The 18,899-nt window shown below is 36.6% G+C and overlaps 1 protein-coding gene across 1 annotated transcript in view; it reads right to left on the reverse strand.

Moving 5' to 3' along the window:
* The window catches only part of LOC150076268 (acylamino-acid-releasing enzyme-like), a 428,243-nt gene that overhangs the window by 302,094 nt on the left and 107,250 nt on the right, over nt 1-18,899 (reverse strand). Inside the window, exons 5-7 of the mRNA XM_090387301.1 lie at nt 14,691-14,845; nt 5,150-5,287; nt 1,305-1,396 (exon numbers count right to left, since the gene is read on the reverse strand). Of these exons, the coding sequence (XP_090243427.1) occupies nt 1,305-1,396; nt 5,150-5,287; nt 14,691-14,845 (385 nt within the window). The remainder of the gene's footprint in view (nt 1-1,304; nt 1,397-5,149; nt 5,288-14,690; nt 14,846-18,899) is intronic.

The raw sequence follows: 18,899 nt of genomic DNA on the forward strand, positions 1-18,899 counted from the left end.
CGCCTCACTGTCTATGCAAATTGATGGCCTTCCTTCTCTTGGCTCATCAAAGACACTTGTATGACTGCACTGGAACTCCCGTTTATACTTTTTTACAGTGTCACAGGATGGACAATTCTGCCCATACACAGCTTTCATTTCTTTGTCAATTTCCTGAGCTTTCTTGACCTGCAAATGCAGGAACTTGATCACTGCTTGATACTCCACTTTGTCAGCCATAGTGTCCTTCCTCAGATTCCAGGCTCCACCTCTGGTATAAGATTACCTATGGGAAATGAAATTTCACATGTTAGTTATAGAATATGTAGACAACTTATATATTAAAAACAGCATCTTCCTACTGATGTTTTATCTAGGCCAGGGTACTAACTTTTTGATATCCCTTTGTTTGCAGATGATACAAAAGTTGGTAGGGTGGTTAACGACAGTCATCAGGGTGAGCTACTGCAACAAGATCTAGGAAAATTGGGTCAATGGGTTGAGAAATGGCAGTTGAAGTTTAACATTGACAAATGCAAGGTACTGCATATGGGTAGCAGTAACCCCAGAGTAACTTATCAACTGTGTGGTACTACACTCATGAGTGTAGTAAAGAATGAAAAAGGCCTGGGAGTAGTTGTGCAGTCCAATGTGAAATTCTCTGAGCAGTGCAGACATACTGCCAGGACAGCTCATGGAGTTTTGTCAATGATATACAGAAATCTTGCTAGCAGAGAGAAGGAGGCGATTATCCCTTTGTATAGGGAAATGGCCACACTTTAGGAAAGATGTAGATTTTCTGGAATGGCTGCAGAGAAAGGAAACCAAATTGGTGAAGGGAACAAAAGGGTGCTTTTACCTAGAAAGGCTGCAGTTCTGTGAAGTGCAGCATTTTGAGGCTAGGCAGGGTAATCTCACTGAAGTGTTTAAATCCTTGAATGGATTGAGTCAGCTGAATGTTAATAGTATTCTTCCACTTGTTGAGACTACACACACACACACACACACACACACACGATGGGGCATAAATTCAAATTGAGGAAGGATGGTTGCAGGATACATGTGCAGAAGTTTGCCTTCAGCTAGAGGGTGGTTGATTGCTGAACAGGCTTCCATCTGTTGTTGTGCAAGTGGATGGGTTGAATAAAATCAAATGAGAACTAAACAAATTCTTGGAGAGTACAGATGGGTAACTGTGTTTTTTTTTTTTTTGGCTCAATGTTATATAAACTTGCTTTCTTGCATCGTTTTCAATTACTACTATATTAATTTCATCCCACTTAAATGAATGACTAACATATATTAAAACAAAAAAATAAACAAACCATCTATTGTTGCAGTAAGTCAGTCCTAATCTTCTTGGTTTCTCATGCCATCCTACACATACAATACCTTTATCATCAGGTGCCCATACTGCCTATAAATCAAATTAATTGTGTGAATATCAAACAATTTCAAATTCCAAAATTAACAATGCATTTTAAATATTTAATTTCTTATATAAATGTTTATAAAGCAATAAGTTAACAGCACTTCACAACTTTTAAAAGTTTGTAAATGTGTCCATTACAGTCAATATATGATGAGAGTGGTACTCGAAATAGATAGAGTTCAAGTCAGAGTTTTATGCTCATTTGTTACTGACTGCTGAAGGAGCCATCTGCTACTGCAGTGTAAGCATATGGCCCAAAAATGGCAATACACACTGGTGCAGAAAGAGCACAATACATTATATATTTTTTTTGATGGAAGAAATGAAGTTTAGAGTGCAAGTTTAGAAGAAATTTCATTCAAGGTTTAGTGAAACTCCACCATGCAGACTCCAGATGTACGATTGGCCTAAGACTTTTGTAACTACTGCATGTTCTGAGAGCCACAGTAAGAAGACTGACACGCCTATTATAAGTAAAGAAACTGCTAAGGAAATGAGGAGGTTCATCCTCAGCCCACAAAATTCTATGTATTGGGTCAGCTCAGAATTTGGTGAATAGAAAAACATGTGGAGAGTGTTACATAGGTGGCTGCATCTAAAACCATACAAGTTGCAAATGGCATTTACTAAGATGGTAGAAGATGAAGAATGTTCTTAAACATTCTATACTTGATAATGAGTGCACATTTCACATCATGGACTAGATGAACGCACACAACATGAGTGTGGGAAATGAACACTCCCCCAGCCCCCAACAATTTTAACACATCTGAGACAATCCCAAAGTCAGCAAGTTTTGTGCTAAAAGTTACAGAGAAGCACACGGTCCATTCTTCTTCACAGAAAATCCTCATCTAAAACTCCTTCATATTCTCCAAGTGCTGGAAGAAATCCATCAGCACAGTACAGTTCTTAGCTTCTTCTCCACATGTTTATCAGGTTATACCTCTAAAGCCTTTAATTCATTCAGCTGAACAAGGTCTTGAGCTCTGATCTCTTCAAAATGTACCCCCCAACAGCTCATCAGAGGATTCTAATTCCAAACCCAATTGGTTATCCAGCTCCAAAATTTTTTCCTACAATATAATCAGGCCACAACTTCCTCCATGCAGCATTCATAGTGGGAACTAACTCTATTCCAGGCAACTGAGACATTGTCAATTACATTTTTAACATTGAAACTTTCCCATAATTAAATTCCTTTAAAATGGGCTTGCTTTCTCCATCAGTGGACTTCAAGCATTTAGAAAATGTAATTATATGGTAGTAACACTCAGTAGCTGAGTGGGGAGGAGCGGGAGTGCAGTAGCACACGCTCTTTGAGTAGACCGGGGTTCAAACCCGTGACTGCTGAATACGGTCGATCTGCCAACCCGCACTGGACCAGCGTGGCAGATTATGGTCCATTTCCCTCAGCATGAATTGTTGAGGAGGCTTCCATCCTGCAGTGGGTTGATAATGGCTGCACTTTACTTTTTACTTTTTTTTACACTTGAAACAAGCAATCATATTCTGATCTATGGGCCATAAGATTAATATCACATTAGAAGGCAAGAAGATTGTCTTCACCATCCCATCAGCTATCTTATCATAAATCTACAGAATTTCACAAGTATGATGCCAAGAATCTTCTGTCTTCTCAGCCTTCAACTCATATGTGGTACTAAGTACTTAGAGATTCTTCTAATACCTTTCATGTTTGGGGTTTTTATTTAAAAAAAAAAAAAAAAAAAAAAATGGCATTTTAGTGTAACCTGACTGCTGACAAAGAACCTTTTAAGTCTTCACAAAGTAGCCAGTGATGTCATTCATATTTAATGGGCAGTGATCTGAATTGGCATTTTTAATTCCTCCACTCTCTTCCAAACCAGTTCAAATATTATTAAGAACTGAGATTTTCATACATCTTGAAGTGAGTATAATGTACAAGTGGAACAGAACCATGAATGTTCCCCTTATGAAGGAGACCAGCTTTCAGGCTAATTTTAGAGGCACCAATAAAGTTGTGAATATTCTCTACTCACATTTGGTCCATATACCTAATCCAATCAATTAATCTGGAAATATTGCTTGCTGCAATAGAAGAAAATTCTTCTAATAAAGGAATGGAATGAACTCAAAGTATCTGCACTGGGAAGGGGGAAGAGAGAGAGAGAGAGAGAGAGAGAGAGAGAGAGAGAGAGAGAGAGAGAGAGAGAGAATGTTTTTAGCATGGAGTCTTGATCACAGAATCACTACAGAAGATTGTGGAAGAATTAAATTTCTGCAAAATCATTCAACTTGTTTTGTGTGAGACCCATATACATTTTTGTACTGAGAATAGTCACTGCTGACATATATCCACTACATTCAGAATATAATAATGAAAACTGAAGTTTCCATATTGAACCGTGAAGGTACGCACAGCTCAATACTTAAGCAAATAGCACATTTGGATAACCTGTCTTTTCTATTTTTACTATTATGGATTTGAACTATAGATAAGCAAAAAAGCAGCCATCTCTGTGGCTTCTTGTTTCACACCAGACCATGGAAGCAGCAAAAGGCAAAGACTTTTTCCTTGCCTTCATTCCATTTCCTAAAATGTTCAACACAAATGTGACAAACTTTATATAAAGTCTGTGATTTACCTTGTTTGCCAAATTCAGCCCAAATTATGCACAATATGATATGCCATTTTCATGTTCTATGACATTTTTCTTTGCAATAAAGCTACCACAAATGGTCAGAATTTGATTTCAATTTGAAAAGGACATTTGTCATTTTAATTGAGGTATTTGAACTAACTGGGTCAAAAATTATAAAAATTATCCTGAACTACCAATAAATCTAATTTAAAACTTATCAAGTGGAAAAGTATATTTTCTTAAAACTAACTTGAAATGCTTCACATTTATTGACAGAGCCTCTTGCTGCCATATACTGCACCATAAAAATAAAACTTATAAAACGCAGAAATATAAACACAACTTTACTTGAATTGTTCTAAACAAACCAAAACAGTACAAAAAATGACACTTCCTAGTAGTATACTGTCCACTTAGGTACTAACACAATTTGTGTTGTATATTCTCAACACTTCTGGAGGGTTCTCTTTTCACAAACATACTAGAAAAATTAACTAAATGGTCATTGGCCTTTTAATAATAAAAAATACAACACAATTTTTGCATATTTTATTTTAACCTTTCATGAATATGTAGGCATATATATACATTTCTCATGTGTGTGTGTGTGTGTGTGTATCTTGGTTTATTTATTTATTTTTAAATTTTAGTTTGATTTTTAATAATAACTACTTTAAAGCTGGTCAATCAAGTCAAAATGTGAATAAATTAATATTTAAAAGCCTTATGTAAAAAATCTAAATTTTTTGAAACTTTCACAAAAAAACTCATTCCAGAGACCTCTATCTCTACAAAAATCAACTAGAGGAGGAGGAGACCATAGACTTTTAGGTAATTCACTCATGATAGGTAAAAATAAAAAAATAAAAAAAAGTATGGTATTTTGAAAAATCTGTATGTCAAGGAAAACAGGTGTCATTTTTGAACTAAATACACAAATTACTAAAGGATATATATAATTAGTTAGAGCCTGCAGGCCTCTGTTATTGAACATCTACAATATGATAATCTGGGCAATATTTCTGGAGTTAGCAAATTACGAGGTGTCAATGTATATAAAAAAGAAAACCAGGAAACCTGAAGATTATAAAAGAACTACATATTTACTTACTTGTCCTGGGGAAATATCTTCAGGAAGATTATCAAGTATACTGACATGTCCAGTGGTTATATCCATTACACATAATACTGAATGATGTTTCCCAGCTAAAGCTTCTCCCCAGTCTTCCTGGTATAAGTATTCTTCTCCCTAATATGCAGGAAGCAGAGAAAGGGTTTCAAATATGAGACATTACACAATAAACTAAAATGATTTAGAACTACCTGGGAGAAGGAAGCTATAATTCATAGTGATCAAGAATGGGGTGGGAGCATTCCACAGTCACTCTTTTTATCATTAGTTTCATGTTCATATCTTGAGCTGGGTTCAATTTTTTAGTTACACAGACATAGATGGTACAGCTGATGAGGAACTGCTGTTATTAATGACCTTAAATAAGTTATTCATTTAATTTATAGAATACCAAACAATACTAACCATTCATCTAATGCTCTTGATTTTCTCACCAACCAACCTGCAAAGTGTACACTTAATGTTAACATTCCTCTGGGTACCTTAGATCACAACTTGGTGATAGTCTCTTCACTGATGGAGTATCTCTTTCATGCTCATGCTCAGCCTTGTGCCCTCTAGCATTACAAGAATGCAAAATGCAATGAATGAGCTGCATGATTGATATTTCTCTTTTTCCTGTTACATTACTGTTTTAAATCTTTTGACCCTAATGATTTCTCAGATTGTGTCACTGAATTGATTGCTCAGATTGTGTCAGTAAATGTGTTAAGACTCTTCAAAGTAAAAGCAAATCTTAATGCCAAGGAATCTCATATTCTGATAACATTTCTCCATTTGTTCTCAACACAAAAATTAGGCAAGCCTTGTTTTTGTGTTCCCTTTTCATTCTCTATTACACCAATGGTGGGTGCCTCCTTAGCCAGGTGGGAAGGAGCAGCAGTGCATAGCACACCCTTCTTGATTAGACCGGGGTTCGAGCCAGTCACCACCAAATACGGAGGATGCGGAAAGGTCAGGGAATGACCACCGCATATCCCGGAGCAATATGGCCTTAGTTGCTAATGCTCCTAAAAAAAAAAAAAAAACCAATAACACCAATGGTGCTTTTCTTTGTGTGGAAATTTTGATTGTATCCAGCCAGTTCTTAAAATTAGTAGCAAATCCGTCCCTTATAATTACACAAATTAACAAATATTTTTCATCAGAAGCAGCATATATTAATCAGGAATGAGTAGTGTGCAGTATGTTCCATTAGATCTAATAAAGATTTCCTTCCACCTCTCTACATTAAAATTGGTCTAATGAAGAGTTTGTGAAAACAACAGATAAGATGAATTCCAGAGTATTTTATCACTTAAATGAGAAAATTCCAAAGATCCATGCCATGAAAGGGGAAATTTTTGTGGGTCATCAAATCAGAAAACTTTGAAAAAATGCCTCAATTATTAGAACACTAAAAGCATGGCATGCTTTAAAATGGCTCTTCAGAAACTTTTTGAGCAACCATAGGTCTCACAAACACAAAGATGGAGTTCAGAAACTGGCTTGATACATATGAAGAAATGGGATGTTGTTCGTTTGTTTGTTTGGATTTTTTTGGCGCATTAGCTACTAAGGCTATAATGCGCCAAGACAAGGGGATGTTGTATGTCACTGAAACTGTATTTCTTGCATTTAGACTTCTTTCCAAAAAATCTTGGCACAGTAAGTGACAAGCAGGGAGAATGATTCCATCAAATCAATGGAAAACTGTCACCAAGGTTTCTGGAACAACTACTTCATGGCAGACTACTGCTGAAACATTCTGAACAAAGTGTACCAAAGGAAATCATCTACACAACATTTTTAAATCTATATACATATACTGGTGTGCAAAATTTAAGGACCAGTCAGGTTTTCACCTGTAGCTTCTCACAGGAGTGACCTGGATATGGGAAAAGCGTACCAAAGGAATCTCGTGACGTACAGAAATGATGAAGGAAACAACACCGACACAACAGAAACAAAACGGTACAGAGGGACTCAATTCAAAAATGGCAACATAGCACTGGCTGCCATGATACAGATGCATCACTGCAAAAGATGGAACAAAGGGAAGAGGTGGTCCTCAGTAGGAGATATGGCCACCCCTAATGTTGATGCAGGCTTTGCATCACCTGTCCATACTTAGAACAATGTTGTTGATAAGTTCTTGTAGTAACATCGTCCATTCCTCTGTCAGCACCATCTTCAGGTGATGAACATTTTCTGGTGGGTGTGGACGTGCCACTAGGCATCTCCCCAGGGCATCCCATATGTGTTCAATGAGATTTAGATTGGCGGAACAGGCAGGCCAATCCAGTCCTCCATTTTCCAAAAGCATATCACAGCTGCAGTGTGATGGAGTGTGGCATTATCATCCATAAACACGGACTCAGGGCCAATAGCACCTCGGAACAGACCCACATGGGGAAGGATTACCTCAGTACAGTAGCATGCACCGGTTACAGTACCGCCTTCCAGTATCTGGAGTTGTATACGATCTTGGATGTTATCTTGGATAAGGTGTTATCTTGGATCTCCATCCAAGATAACACCTTCCCAGATGAGAACACCTCGACCACCATACTGATCCCTTTCAGTGATGTTTGCAGGTGATACCGTGTGCCAACCTCTCGCCAGATTAGCTGACATCCAGAATTGCTGCTGAGACTGAATCTACTCTCATCAATAAAGAGTACCTTAAGTAAAGATTTTGTGGTTGTAACCTTTTAGAAATAGGCTTGGTCCTTAAGTTTTGCACACAGAGTATTTTTTACAAAAGTTTTTTTGGCTTTATTATTTTAACTATGTATATAAAGGCATTGGGTGTAAACCAGTGCTTCTCAAAGTGGGTGATATCGCCCCCTGGGGGGCATCTGAATTATCCATGGGGGCGTTAGGCATGGAAGGAGGCGACAGGGGGCAGATGGAGCACCATCAATGATTGGCTGTTACAAGGGTATTATGGCTTAATTAAAAAATGCTGTGCCAAATATTATTACTGTTCATTGTGTCATTCACTGTCAGCATTTAGTTGCGAAAAAACTTGGTGATCAACTGCACAATTCTCTACAAACTGTTATTACTGCTGTAACCAAAATTAAAACACATTCTTTGAATGATCGTATATTTTGAAAGCTTTGTGATCAAAACGTGAAGATTTTGAGCGATTGCTATTTCACTCCAAGGTTCAGTGGCTGTCAAAAGGCAACTGTCTCAACAGATTTTATGAACTCTTTGATACTGTTGTCGAGTTTTTTGAAGATAGGAACAATGACCTTAGTAATGACCTCAAGAATATGAAAACTGATATTGCTTATCTTGCAGATTTATTTACTAGATTCAACTTAATGAACTTACATTTACAAGGACAAGATGTAACTCTTATTAAGGCAAAAACTCAAATTTCAGCATTTATTTCAAAATTAAAGCTTTTTATGAGCAACGTAGGATGACGTGAATTTTATCAATTTCCAAATCTGTTGGAAATAGAGAAAAAAGAAAAAATAGCTGATGAAACTCTACTAACTTTTTGTAATCATCTAGAAATGTTGCACAGAGATATGCAGGAGAGGTTCGAAGATCTCCTTAATTTGAAAATTCCAGATTGGGTTATAAATCCTTTTTTAAATAATGACGATGGTGAACGTTTTGTAGAAGAATTGATTGAGTTACAAAATGAAGTTGAACTGAAGCCAAAATTTCAAAATTCATATCAGGAATTTTGGTTACAAAAAAAAAAATCCCTGACCATTAGCCTGCATTGTGGGGAATTGTAAAAAAATTACTTATTTTTTTTCCAGCATCATATCTAGTCGAAACCGGTTTCAGTGCTGTATATCAATTGCTGACAAAACAGAAATTGTCTGGATGTTGTTAAACATGGCGATTTATGACTTCTACTTACAGATATTAAACCTAATATTGAAAGTTAATAAATCTCCACCAAGCTCATCCATCGCATTAAATATTAAAATATAATTAACTATTTCCATTAATATCATGACTTATGTAATTAACTTTTAATTTTTAATGACTTAATTTAAGTGACTATAACTGACTTTATTTATGTAGTTGTAATTTTTTACAAAGAAGGAATAAAGTGCAGTAAATAGTTTTCTTTATAATTCACACACATACGTGCAGGGCTGCATTTACATTTTTGGAGGCAAACAGACAAATATTCATTTCAGTTATTTAGCTTCACTTTATATTGGTTGGCTAAAAAAGCCCTGGTGAGGGCTTTTTTTTTTAGGGGGGCAGTGATCCAAAAAAAGTTTGAGAAGCACTGGTCTAAACTATAAAAGCGATAAAAATGTAATTGTAACCATCCAATGTGTTTTGTAATGAAATCATCTTGACTCATACTGATATTATCAGCAGTCACATTAAGAAAGCTATATGGACTAGAAAAAAATCAAGAAAATATTTTAAATCAGCAAAAAACTGTTTAGAAAAGTGTTTTACATCTTTGATTAAAAAAAAAAAAAAAAAAAAGTTTCTTCAATTTGTTGACCAGTATTACTGCTCCATTTCATTTACCTCAACCCTTTCCAAAATAATAGAGAAATTTACTAAATACCAGCTCATACCATTTCCACATCTTTCATTCAATCAATGATTGCCAATATGGATTACAATGTCAATCAGCTCGATATCTTGGCTTAACACTGGTGAACTTTGGATAAATTCTATGGAAAAGTTTAGTGAAACTCATATTTTGACATTTCCAAGACTTTATTGTTCAAGTTTGGCAATAAAGGTCTCCAATAAAGGTAGCATGTTTTCTCTCTGATCAAGCATTGTGGGTGATGGTAGAACAGTGCTCTATCTTCTAACTTCTTAGTTAATTTTAGTGGTTCTCAAGGTTCTGTTTTTTCATAATCTCTTTTCCTCTTGTACATTAATTACCTTCTTCTACTGACTGGAAATCCTATCCAGTTTTATTGATAGTAACAAACTACATTCTACTTTCCAATTTGAGAAATCTTATTCTACACAAACAGCTTCAACTTATCAATTCTCTACCACCAATTCCTTAAATGCTCTTCTCCAAGTAATTCCAGGAAGAATCCAAGTAAGCACAGGCAAATTATTGGAGGGAATAGACAAGTAATTTGGGATTTTTTTTTTTTTTGGCTGATGCTTTATAAACTTTCTTTCTTGTATCATTTGCCACTACTGATACTAATCATTCAATGGGGGGGGGGAATTAACTTACATTCCATCTTCCATTTTGAGAAACCTTAATTTATATAAACAGCGGCTTCAACTTTTCAATTCCCTACCATCAATCCCTTAAATTCCAGTCAGCAGGTAATTCTTCACCGGAGTGAAGTTAATTTCAATTTTTGTAAAACTCAACTGTTATTTCTTACAAAAATGAATCTGCTGTTCATCTTTGATAACATCATATATCTGAACAAGATTACGTATCTTTATTGGGATTAGCCTGACTTCTAATTCCCCTTGGCATAAGCATATCAAAAATATTGCTTCCACTGCATTGAAAAAACTAGGTTTTCTTTTTTACTCTTGACATTATTTTTCTTATAAACAGATTGTACGAATCTACAATCTGCACCACCACGTTATTCTCACAATTGGAGTGTTGCCACCACTTTTTCATTCAAGCTCCTAGTCTATTTAAAAGAGGGCACTCAATTCAAAAGCCATATCTTACAAATTCTCTATACAATGATAGAAGCTGTCGCAATAATATTAAAATGTGCTAGTTCTGACAATAAGTATCAAAATATATTCAAAACACATCAAGAGGAATAAAAAAACAATGCAATATAGGACCTTTACTCAACAGAAAATTTTCATTATTCTTCAAAAAAAACAATATGATTTGGGAGGAACTACATCTGATTAAAATTTGAAGTTATTAGCATATTAAAGTTTATGTTCCAAGTTTATTATTTTGTCACGTTTTGACTTAAAGATCATGAGAATAAGAAGTTGGAGAAGTTTGACTTCTCGGAAGACTTACTGGTGGAACATCGTTGAGAAGGTTAAGACCCAACCTGGGTTATAAAGCCTTGAATGGTTTGAGCATGCTCAATGCCGATGGGATTCTTCCTCTTGCTCAGAATAATCACCTGAGACGGCATAAATTCAAATTGAGAAAAGACAGATGTAGGATAGATGTGCAGAAATTTGCCTTTAGCCAGTGGGTAGTTGGTTGGTGGAACAAACTTCCATCCCTTGTTGTGGTAGTTGATAGCCTAAATAAATTTAAGGCTCAGCTGGACAGGTATTTCGAACGAACGGAGGGGTGAAATGGGAGTGGTTTGTTGTTTTTTTTTTTTTTTTTTTTTTTTTTTTGGCTGATTCTGCATAAGCTTGCTGTCTTGCATCATATGCCTCTACTAATGCTAATGATGCTTATAAGAAGAAAGTTTATTAAAAATTATTAATATGTATAATTAACCACTCTTTTACCACGTGGAGTTTTTAATATATATTTTATTAAGCATAGCCTAAACTAATATATACAATAGTGTGATGTTTCGGGTATCTTGCCAAAACCCATCATCAGACTGTGCTGCTGACCGCCCTCGATTTGATGATAGATATCAGCAAGATACCCAAAACGTCACACTATTGTATATATTAATTTAGGCTATGCTTAATAAAATTATATTAAAAATTCCACATGGTAAAAGAATGGTTAATTACATAAATTAATAATTCTTAATGGATAACAACCACGTAACGTCCTTCCCCAACTATATAAGAAAGTTTATGTTTTAAAAATCATATTATTCATGTTTTATTCGATTTAAACTCTTCTATTCAATTTTGTTTTGAATATAAATATTTTTGTAAAATTTTCTTTATCGCTTCATTCATCATGTTTGTGTCCTAATATCATCTAAATTAATATGTTTGCTGGAGTGTGAATAAATTTGCTTGTTTTTATAAAACAAGATGTGAAAAATATTTACACAAATTTATATGTACTAAACATTTGTGAGGAGATCTGATGGGGTATTTTGAGGCTTTAAATGGATTGAATAAACTAAATGTGACAACAGTATTCTTACTCTCTCTCTCTCAGACAAAGAACATAATGAGACATATATTTAAATTGAAAAAGGATAGATAACGTATAGATGTGTGCAAAATTTGCTTTCAAACAGACAGAAAGAGTAACTGATTGTTGAAACAACCTACCATCTATCTAGGGGATGAATTGGATTGGTCCACTTGATATCGATGGTTCAACTGTTGATGATCCTGCTCAGGAAGCTAACAAACTAAATGAGTATTTTGCATCTACATTCACACATGAGGAGTTATTCAGGGAGGAGAATGCCAAAAGTGTATTAAACTCTGGCAGTAAGCTAGATAATCTTGTAATAACTGAGAGTAAAGTGGAGGAGAAATTATTGTAGATAAACATAAGAAAGGCACCTGGGGTGGATGGAATCTATCCAGTTATATTAAAGGAGGCAGCAAAGGAAGTAAGAAAACCCTAAGCCATTATTATGACAGCTTCCTTGGACTCAGGGGAGGTACCCATGGACTGGAAATGTGCAAATGTGACACCAATCCACAAAGGGGGGATCAAAGGGAGACACAGGTAATTACAGACATGTTAGTTTAACTTCTGTTCCAGAGAAATTAATGGAGGCACTGGTTAAAGAAGCATTGCAGAATCATCTAGACAAGACTTCAGTTATAGCACAGACACTGCATGAATTTGTTAAGGGAAAGTCTTGTCCGACCAATTTGACTGGATACTATGATGTAGTCACAAAGGAACCGGATGCAAAGAATAATTTTGATATCGTATATTTAGATCTTAGAAAGGCTTTTGATACTGTTGCACATGGAAGACTGCTGCACAAATTTGAGCAATGTGCAATGGAGTCAAATTGCTGCTATGGATAAAGGGATAGTTGAGTGGGAGAAGACAGGGAGTGGTAATCAATGGACACTGCTCTTCATAGACTAACGTTATTAGTGGAATTCCCCAGGGTTCAGTGTTGGATCCATTGTTGTTGTTTTCTGTATTCATTAATGATATTGATGATGGTATATCAAGCTTAATGTCCAAGTTTGCAGACGACATGAAGGTCGGCAAGGTTCTTAATGACACTAATGAGAGTATGCTGCTGCAACAGGATCTAGAAAAGTTCAGTAGATGGGCTGAGAGGTGGAAACTGAAGTTTAACAATGACAAATGTAAAATACTGCATATGGGAAGCAGTAACCCCAGAGTAATGTATCAACTGTGTGTTACTACACTGACAGAGGTAGAGAGTGAAAAGGACTTGGGGGTAATTGTGCAAGCAGATATGAAGTTTTCTAAGCAGTGCAGACGGTCTGCAAGAGTAGCCCATGGTTTCTTTTCAATGATACACAGGAATTTTTCTATAAGGAGGTGATTATCCCCTTGTATAAGGCAATGGTCAGGCCTCATTTTAAGAAGGATGTAGAACTGTTGGAACGAGTACAGAGAAGGGTAACATGATTAGTGAATGGAACAAAGGGTTGCTCTTACGAAAAAAAGGCTTAAGTTTAGCAAATTACAGTGTCTGGAGACTAGGCACCTGCGAGGTGATCTGATTGAGGTGTATAAAGCCTTGAATGGTTTGAGCATGCTCAATGCTGATGGGATTCTTCCTCCTGCTCAGAATAATCGCCTGAGTGGGCATAAATTCAAATTGAGGAAAGACAGTTGTAGAAGAGATGTGCGAAAGTTTGCCTTTAGTCAGCAGGTGGTTGATTGCTGGAACAAACTTCCATCTGTCGTTGTAGAAGTTGATAGCTTAAACAGATTCAAGGCAGAACTAGACCAACATTTGGAGCGGGTGGATGAGAAGGTGTGTGTGTTTTTTTTTTTTTTGGCTGATGCTATATAAGCTTGTTTTCTTGCATCATTTGCCACTACTACTACTAATAATAATAATATTCTAATTTGGAAATTACTCCCTATTAGACTAAATTACTGCTGTACATTTTTTTCATCTTTTCACTGCTGTACATTTGTTTTCATCTTTTCAGTTAATGTGAAAGTATGGGTAAAAGAAGAAGCACTATGATTAATAGAGCTAATTAGAAAAGAACAATTTTTTACAGCATTAAAAGTAACTTTTTCACCATCTGTGTTTTCTTTCATGCAATTTCTCCAATAACTTAGCTTGTGTTTTTTCTTTTTCTTTTTACCAGAGATTTATATCTGTACTTATATATAAAAGTAAAGGTGACATATCTCACAATCTTGATATAATATGACATAATCTTATATTGTAACAACACAAGTTCTAATACATGTGCCCAGATGTAAACATAGTTGAACACACATGCATGCACACAATTTAAATAAATGTGCACCTAGCAGCATATTCAAGACAAAAATAATCTGAACATTTGTGCACACAGCTAGGTTCATAGTTGTTTAGACTGTGGAAACAATTGAGGCAGCTAAACCATGCCTATCCATACAGAAATTTATGTTCAAATAACTTCAATAACACATGAATTCTACAACTGGCAATATAATGCAAAAATTTTAAAACAGTCTGCAAATTGAAAATCTCACTTTCTTAACTTCCTCTTTCTCATAACTAGCAATTTCATCTTCACTGCATTCTGGATATCTATGTTTAAAAAATGACTCTTTTTTTGGCTGCTTCTTTTCTGCTACATACAATAAATGACTTTCACTATTTGCCCACTGCAGGGTTCCGAACTGTCCTAAAAGTAAAATTATCTTCGTCACCATAAACCATGAAACTAATAATTTAATTAAAAAATTAAAATCATATTTTTAAAAACCTCATATAAAAAATGAGAGAGAGAGAGAGAGAGAGAGAGAGAGAGAGTATGAGAGAAGTTTTAACTTGGACTGTATTAGCAAGAAAGCATGTTAATTTTCATAACGATGAGTAGGAACAGGAGAGATTTCAACTATCTCTAAATTTGCACACTTCAGGTGTGATATGAAGTGTGCAAATAAACATTTCTTATTAATTTGCTCTCCATGGAAACAATATCGTTCCCAGTTATTAAAAGACATCCAGATGAATATAAGAAATTAACACTCAGTAAACCTCATAAATCTGCCATTCAAAATACAGAATTCCTAAAAATCTAACATTTTTTAGAAATTTGGAAAAAAATAATTTAAAAATAACCAAATTCCAATAATCTAGAAATTACTCTGAAGGATTGATTCTTCACTGTGTGCCATTTCTTCAGCTATTATGAATTATATACAACTGCCAAAAGCAGTGCCACAGCTTCCCAGTATCAATCTGATTGATAATGGGGAAGTTTCCCATGATGTGCATATTTGTTCACTTTTGTTTTTGAACTGTATGTTATATTAACTTGAAAAGCAAGCAATTTTATTATTTCTTTATTTTTGGCTAAAATTAAAGTTTAAAATGCAATACAGGAAACTGGTTTTTCATTATGCTTGTAATTATTATTTCATTATGCGTTGGCACTAATGATATTAAGAGCAGGAGACCGGCAGAATTACTTGACAAGTACAGGTCATTGATGAAAAAAAGCCGTGAATTAGGGTTGAAATTGAAAGTGTCTGCAATTCTGCCCAGACACGATAGGAGGGAGTATATGATGAGAGCCCTGTCAATCAATTCGGCCCTGGAAAGATAGTGCAGGGCTCAAGGGGTAGAATTTTTTTCAGCCTGGACTGTACTTGTTAACAGGAGAGACTGCTTCTACAGGGATGGGATACACTTAAATAGAAAGGGTGCAAGAATGTTTGCTGATGCTATCGAGGCAGTGTTAGGTGGGTCGGAAAACTGCTAGATTGGGGGGATACAAGGACTAATAGATTAACAGTAGCCACTGGCAGAGGTGAAAGTGATTCTTGCACTGCTTCTATTGGAATGAGCCGCAGCCTGGAAAATAAGATGCAGGATATTTCAGAGACTGCTGGGGCACAAGTAAACACATGGGTTGTGTTAGGGTAGCTAAGAAAAAGAACAGGTGCATGTATACTTGTGTGTACACCAATGCTAGGAGTTTAGTAAATAAATTTGATGAATTTGAGGTATTGCTCAAAACATCAAAGGCAGATATTGTGGGGATTTCAGAGACGTGGTGTCACACAGATATAAGGAATGCAGAACTGGAATTTGGGGAGTACAATGTCTACAGAAAGGATAGACAGGATAGGAAGGGAGGAGGGGTTATGCTATTAGTTAAAAAACACATAAAATCCAAGGAAGTGAAGCCAGTCGACATCGCTGGACAGTGCAGTGTCGAGTCAGTTTGGTGTGACATAAGCATTGGGAGATCAAAATTGAGAGTAGGAGTGTGCTATAGGCCTAATGACTCTGATGAGTATAATAAGAAACTGTTCGGAGAAATAGAGTGGGCCAGTAAATCAGAGAGTCTTATAATGGGGGATTTTAATTTCCCAGATATTGACAGGAATTTGGGGGCTGGTCACTCACACAGTAGCAAGGCTTTTGTGGATTTATTGCATGATTGTTTTCTACATCAGCATGTTCGGGAGGCAACTAGAGGGAGTAATACTCTTGATTTGATTATCAGTAGTGATTCTTCATGCATTAAGAATCTGCAGATAAATGAACCACTAGGTTGCAGTGATCACAGTGTGCTGGAGTGGGAGTTACTCAAAGAGGTAACTACCATTAGAGGTAAAGGGAAGGGGTATTGCTTTCGTAAAGGCGACTACAATGGACTGAGACAGTATTTAAATTCTATACAGTGGGATCAACTGATGATATTACCAACAGCAAATTCAAAATGGGAAGCATTCAAAGAACTTATCTTGGAAGCTACTAGGCTTTACATACCAACTAAGAAATATTGCTCAAGGTTTAGGCCTAAATGGATGTCAGATGAACTAATGAGGCATATGGCAGAGAAGAAAAATGCATGGGATACATACAAATTAACACGTGACACAGACGCCTATGATAGATACAAGTTGATCTGTAACCAAGTTACAAAGGAGGTTAGGCAGGCGAAGGCAGATTACGAGAGATCCTTGGCAAGGGATGCGAAGAAAAACAGCAAAGAGTTCTTTACTTATGTAAACTCTAGAAGGAAGGGGATGAATCAGATTGGTCCACTTGAGATCGATGGGTCAACTGTTGATGACCCTGCTCAGATAGCTAACAAACTAAATGAATATTTTGCATCGACATTCACACATGAGGAGTTATTCAGCAAGGGGAATGCCAGATTTGAATTCAACTCTAGCAGTAAGCTAGAGAATCTTGTAATAACTGAGAGCAAAGTGGAGGAGAAATTGTTGAAGATAAACACAAGAAAGGCACCTGGGGTGGATGGGATCTATCCAGTTATATTAAAGGAGGCAGCAAAGGAAGTAAGCAAACCCTTAGCCATAATTATGTGAGCTTCCTTGGACTCAGGGGAGGTACCCATGGACTGGAAATGTGCAAATGTGACCCCAATTCACAAAGGGGGATCAAAGGCTGACACAAGTAATTATAGACCTGTGAGTTTAACTTCTGTTCCAGGAAAATTAATGGAGGCACTGGTTAAAGAAGTACTGCAGGATCATCTAGACAAGACTTCAGTTATAGCTAGGACACAGCATGGTTTTGTTAAGGGGAAGTCTTGCCTGACCAATTTGATTGGATACTATGATGCAGTCACAAAAGAACTGGATGCAGGGAATAACTTTGATATTATATACTTGGATCTTAGAAAGGCTTTTGATACTGTTGCACATGGAAGACTGCTGCACAAATTGGAGCAGTGTGGCATTGGAGGCAAATTGCTGATATGGATAAAGGGGTGGTTGAGGGGGAGAAGACAGAGAGTGGTAATCAATGGACACTGCTCATCGTGGACTAATGTTATTAGTGGAGTCCCTCAGGGTTCAGTGTTGGGTCCTTTATTGTTTTCTGTATTTATAAATGATATTGATGATGGTATATCAGGCTTAATGTCCAAGTTTGCAGACGATACGAAGGTTGGCAGGGTTGTCAAGGACACTACTGACACTATGCTGCTGCAACAGGATTTGGAAAGGTTGAGCAGATGGGCTTCGAGGTGGCAAATGAAGTTTAACATTGACAAATGTAAAGTACTACATATGGGAAACAGCAACCCCAGAGCAACGTATCAACTGTGTGGTACTACACTGACAGTGGTAGAGAGTGAAAGGGACCTGGGGGTGGTTGTGCAGGCAGATATGAAGTTCTCTGAGCAGTGCAGACGGGCTGCAAGAGTAGCTCATGGTGTATTGTCAATGATATACAGGAATTTTTCTAGCAGGGATAAGGAGGTGATTATTCCCTTGTATAAGGCAATGGTCAGGCCACACCTCGAGTACTGTATACAGGCCTGGAGGCCTCATTTCAAGAAGGATGTAGAGCTGCTGGAACGAATACAGAGAAGGGCAACTAAATTAGTGAATGGGACAAAGGGGTGCTCTTACAAAGAAAGGCTTAAGTTTTGCGAATTACAGTGTCTGGAAACTAGGCACCAGTGAGGTGATCTGATAGAGGTGTACAAAGCCTTGAATGGTTTGAGCATGCTCAATGCTGATGGGATTCTTCCTCTTGCTCAGAATAATCACCTGAGAGGGCATAAATTCAAATTGAGGAAAGACAGATGTAGGATAGATGTGCGGAAATTTGCCTTGAGCCAGCGGGTGGTTAGTTGGTGGAACAGACTTCCATCCCTTGTCGTGGAAGTTGATAGCCTAAATAAGTTTAAGGCTCAGCTGGACAGGTATTTCGAACGAACAGAGCGGTGAAGTGCAAGTGGTTATTTT

The sequence above is a fragment of the Mastigoproctus giganteus genome, chromosome 13 (assembly GCF_048544385.1).
Source record: "Mastigoproctus giganteus isolate SK-2022 chromosome 13, ASM4854438v1, whole genome shotgun sequence".
Lineage (NCBI taxonomy): Eukaryota > Metazoa > Arthropoda > Arachnida > Uropygi > Thelyphonidae > Mastigoproctus > Mastigoproctus giganteus.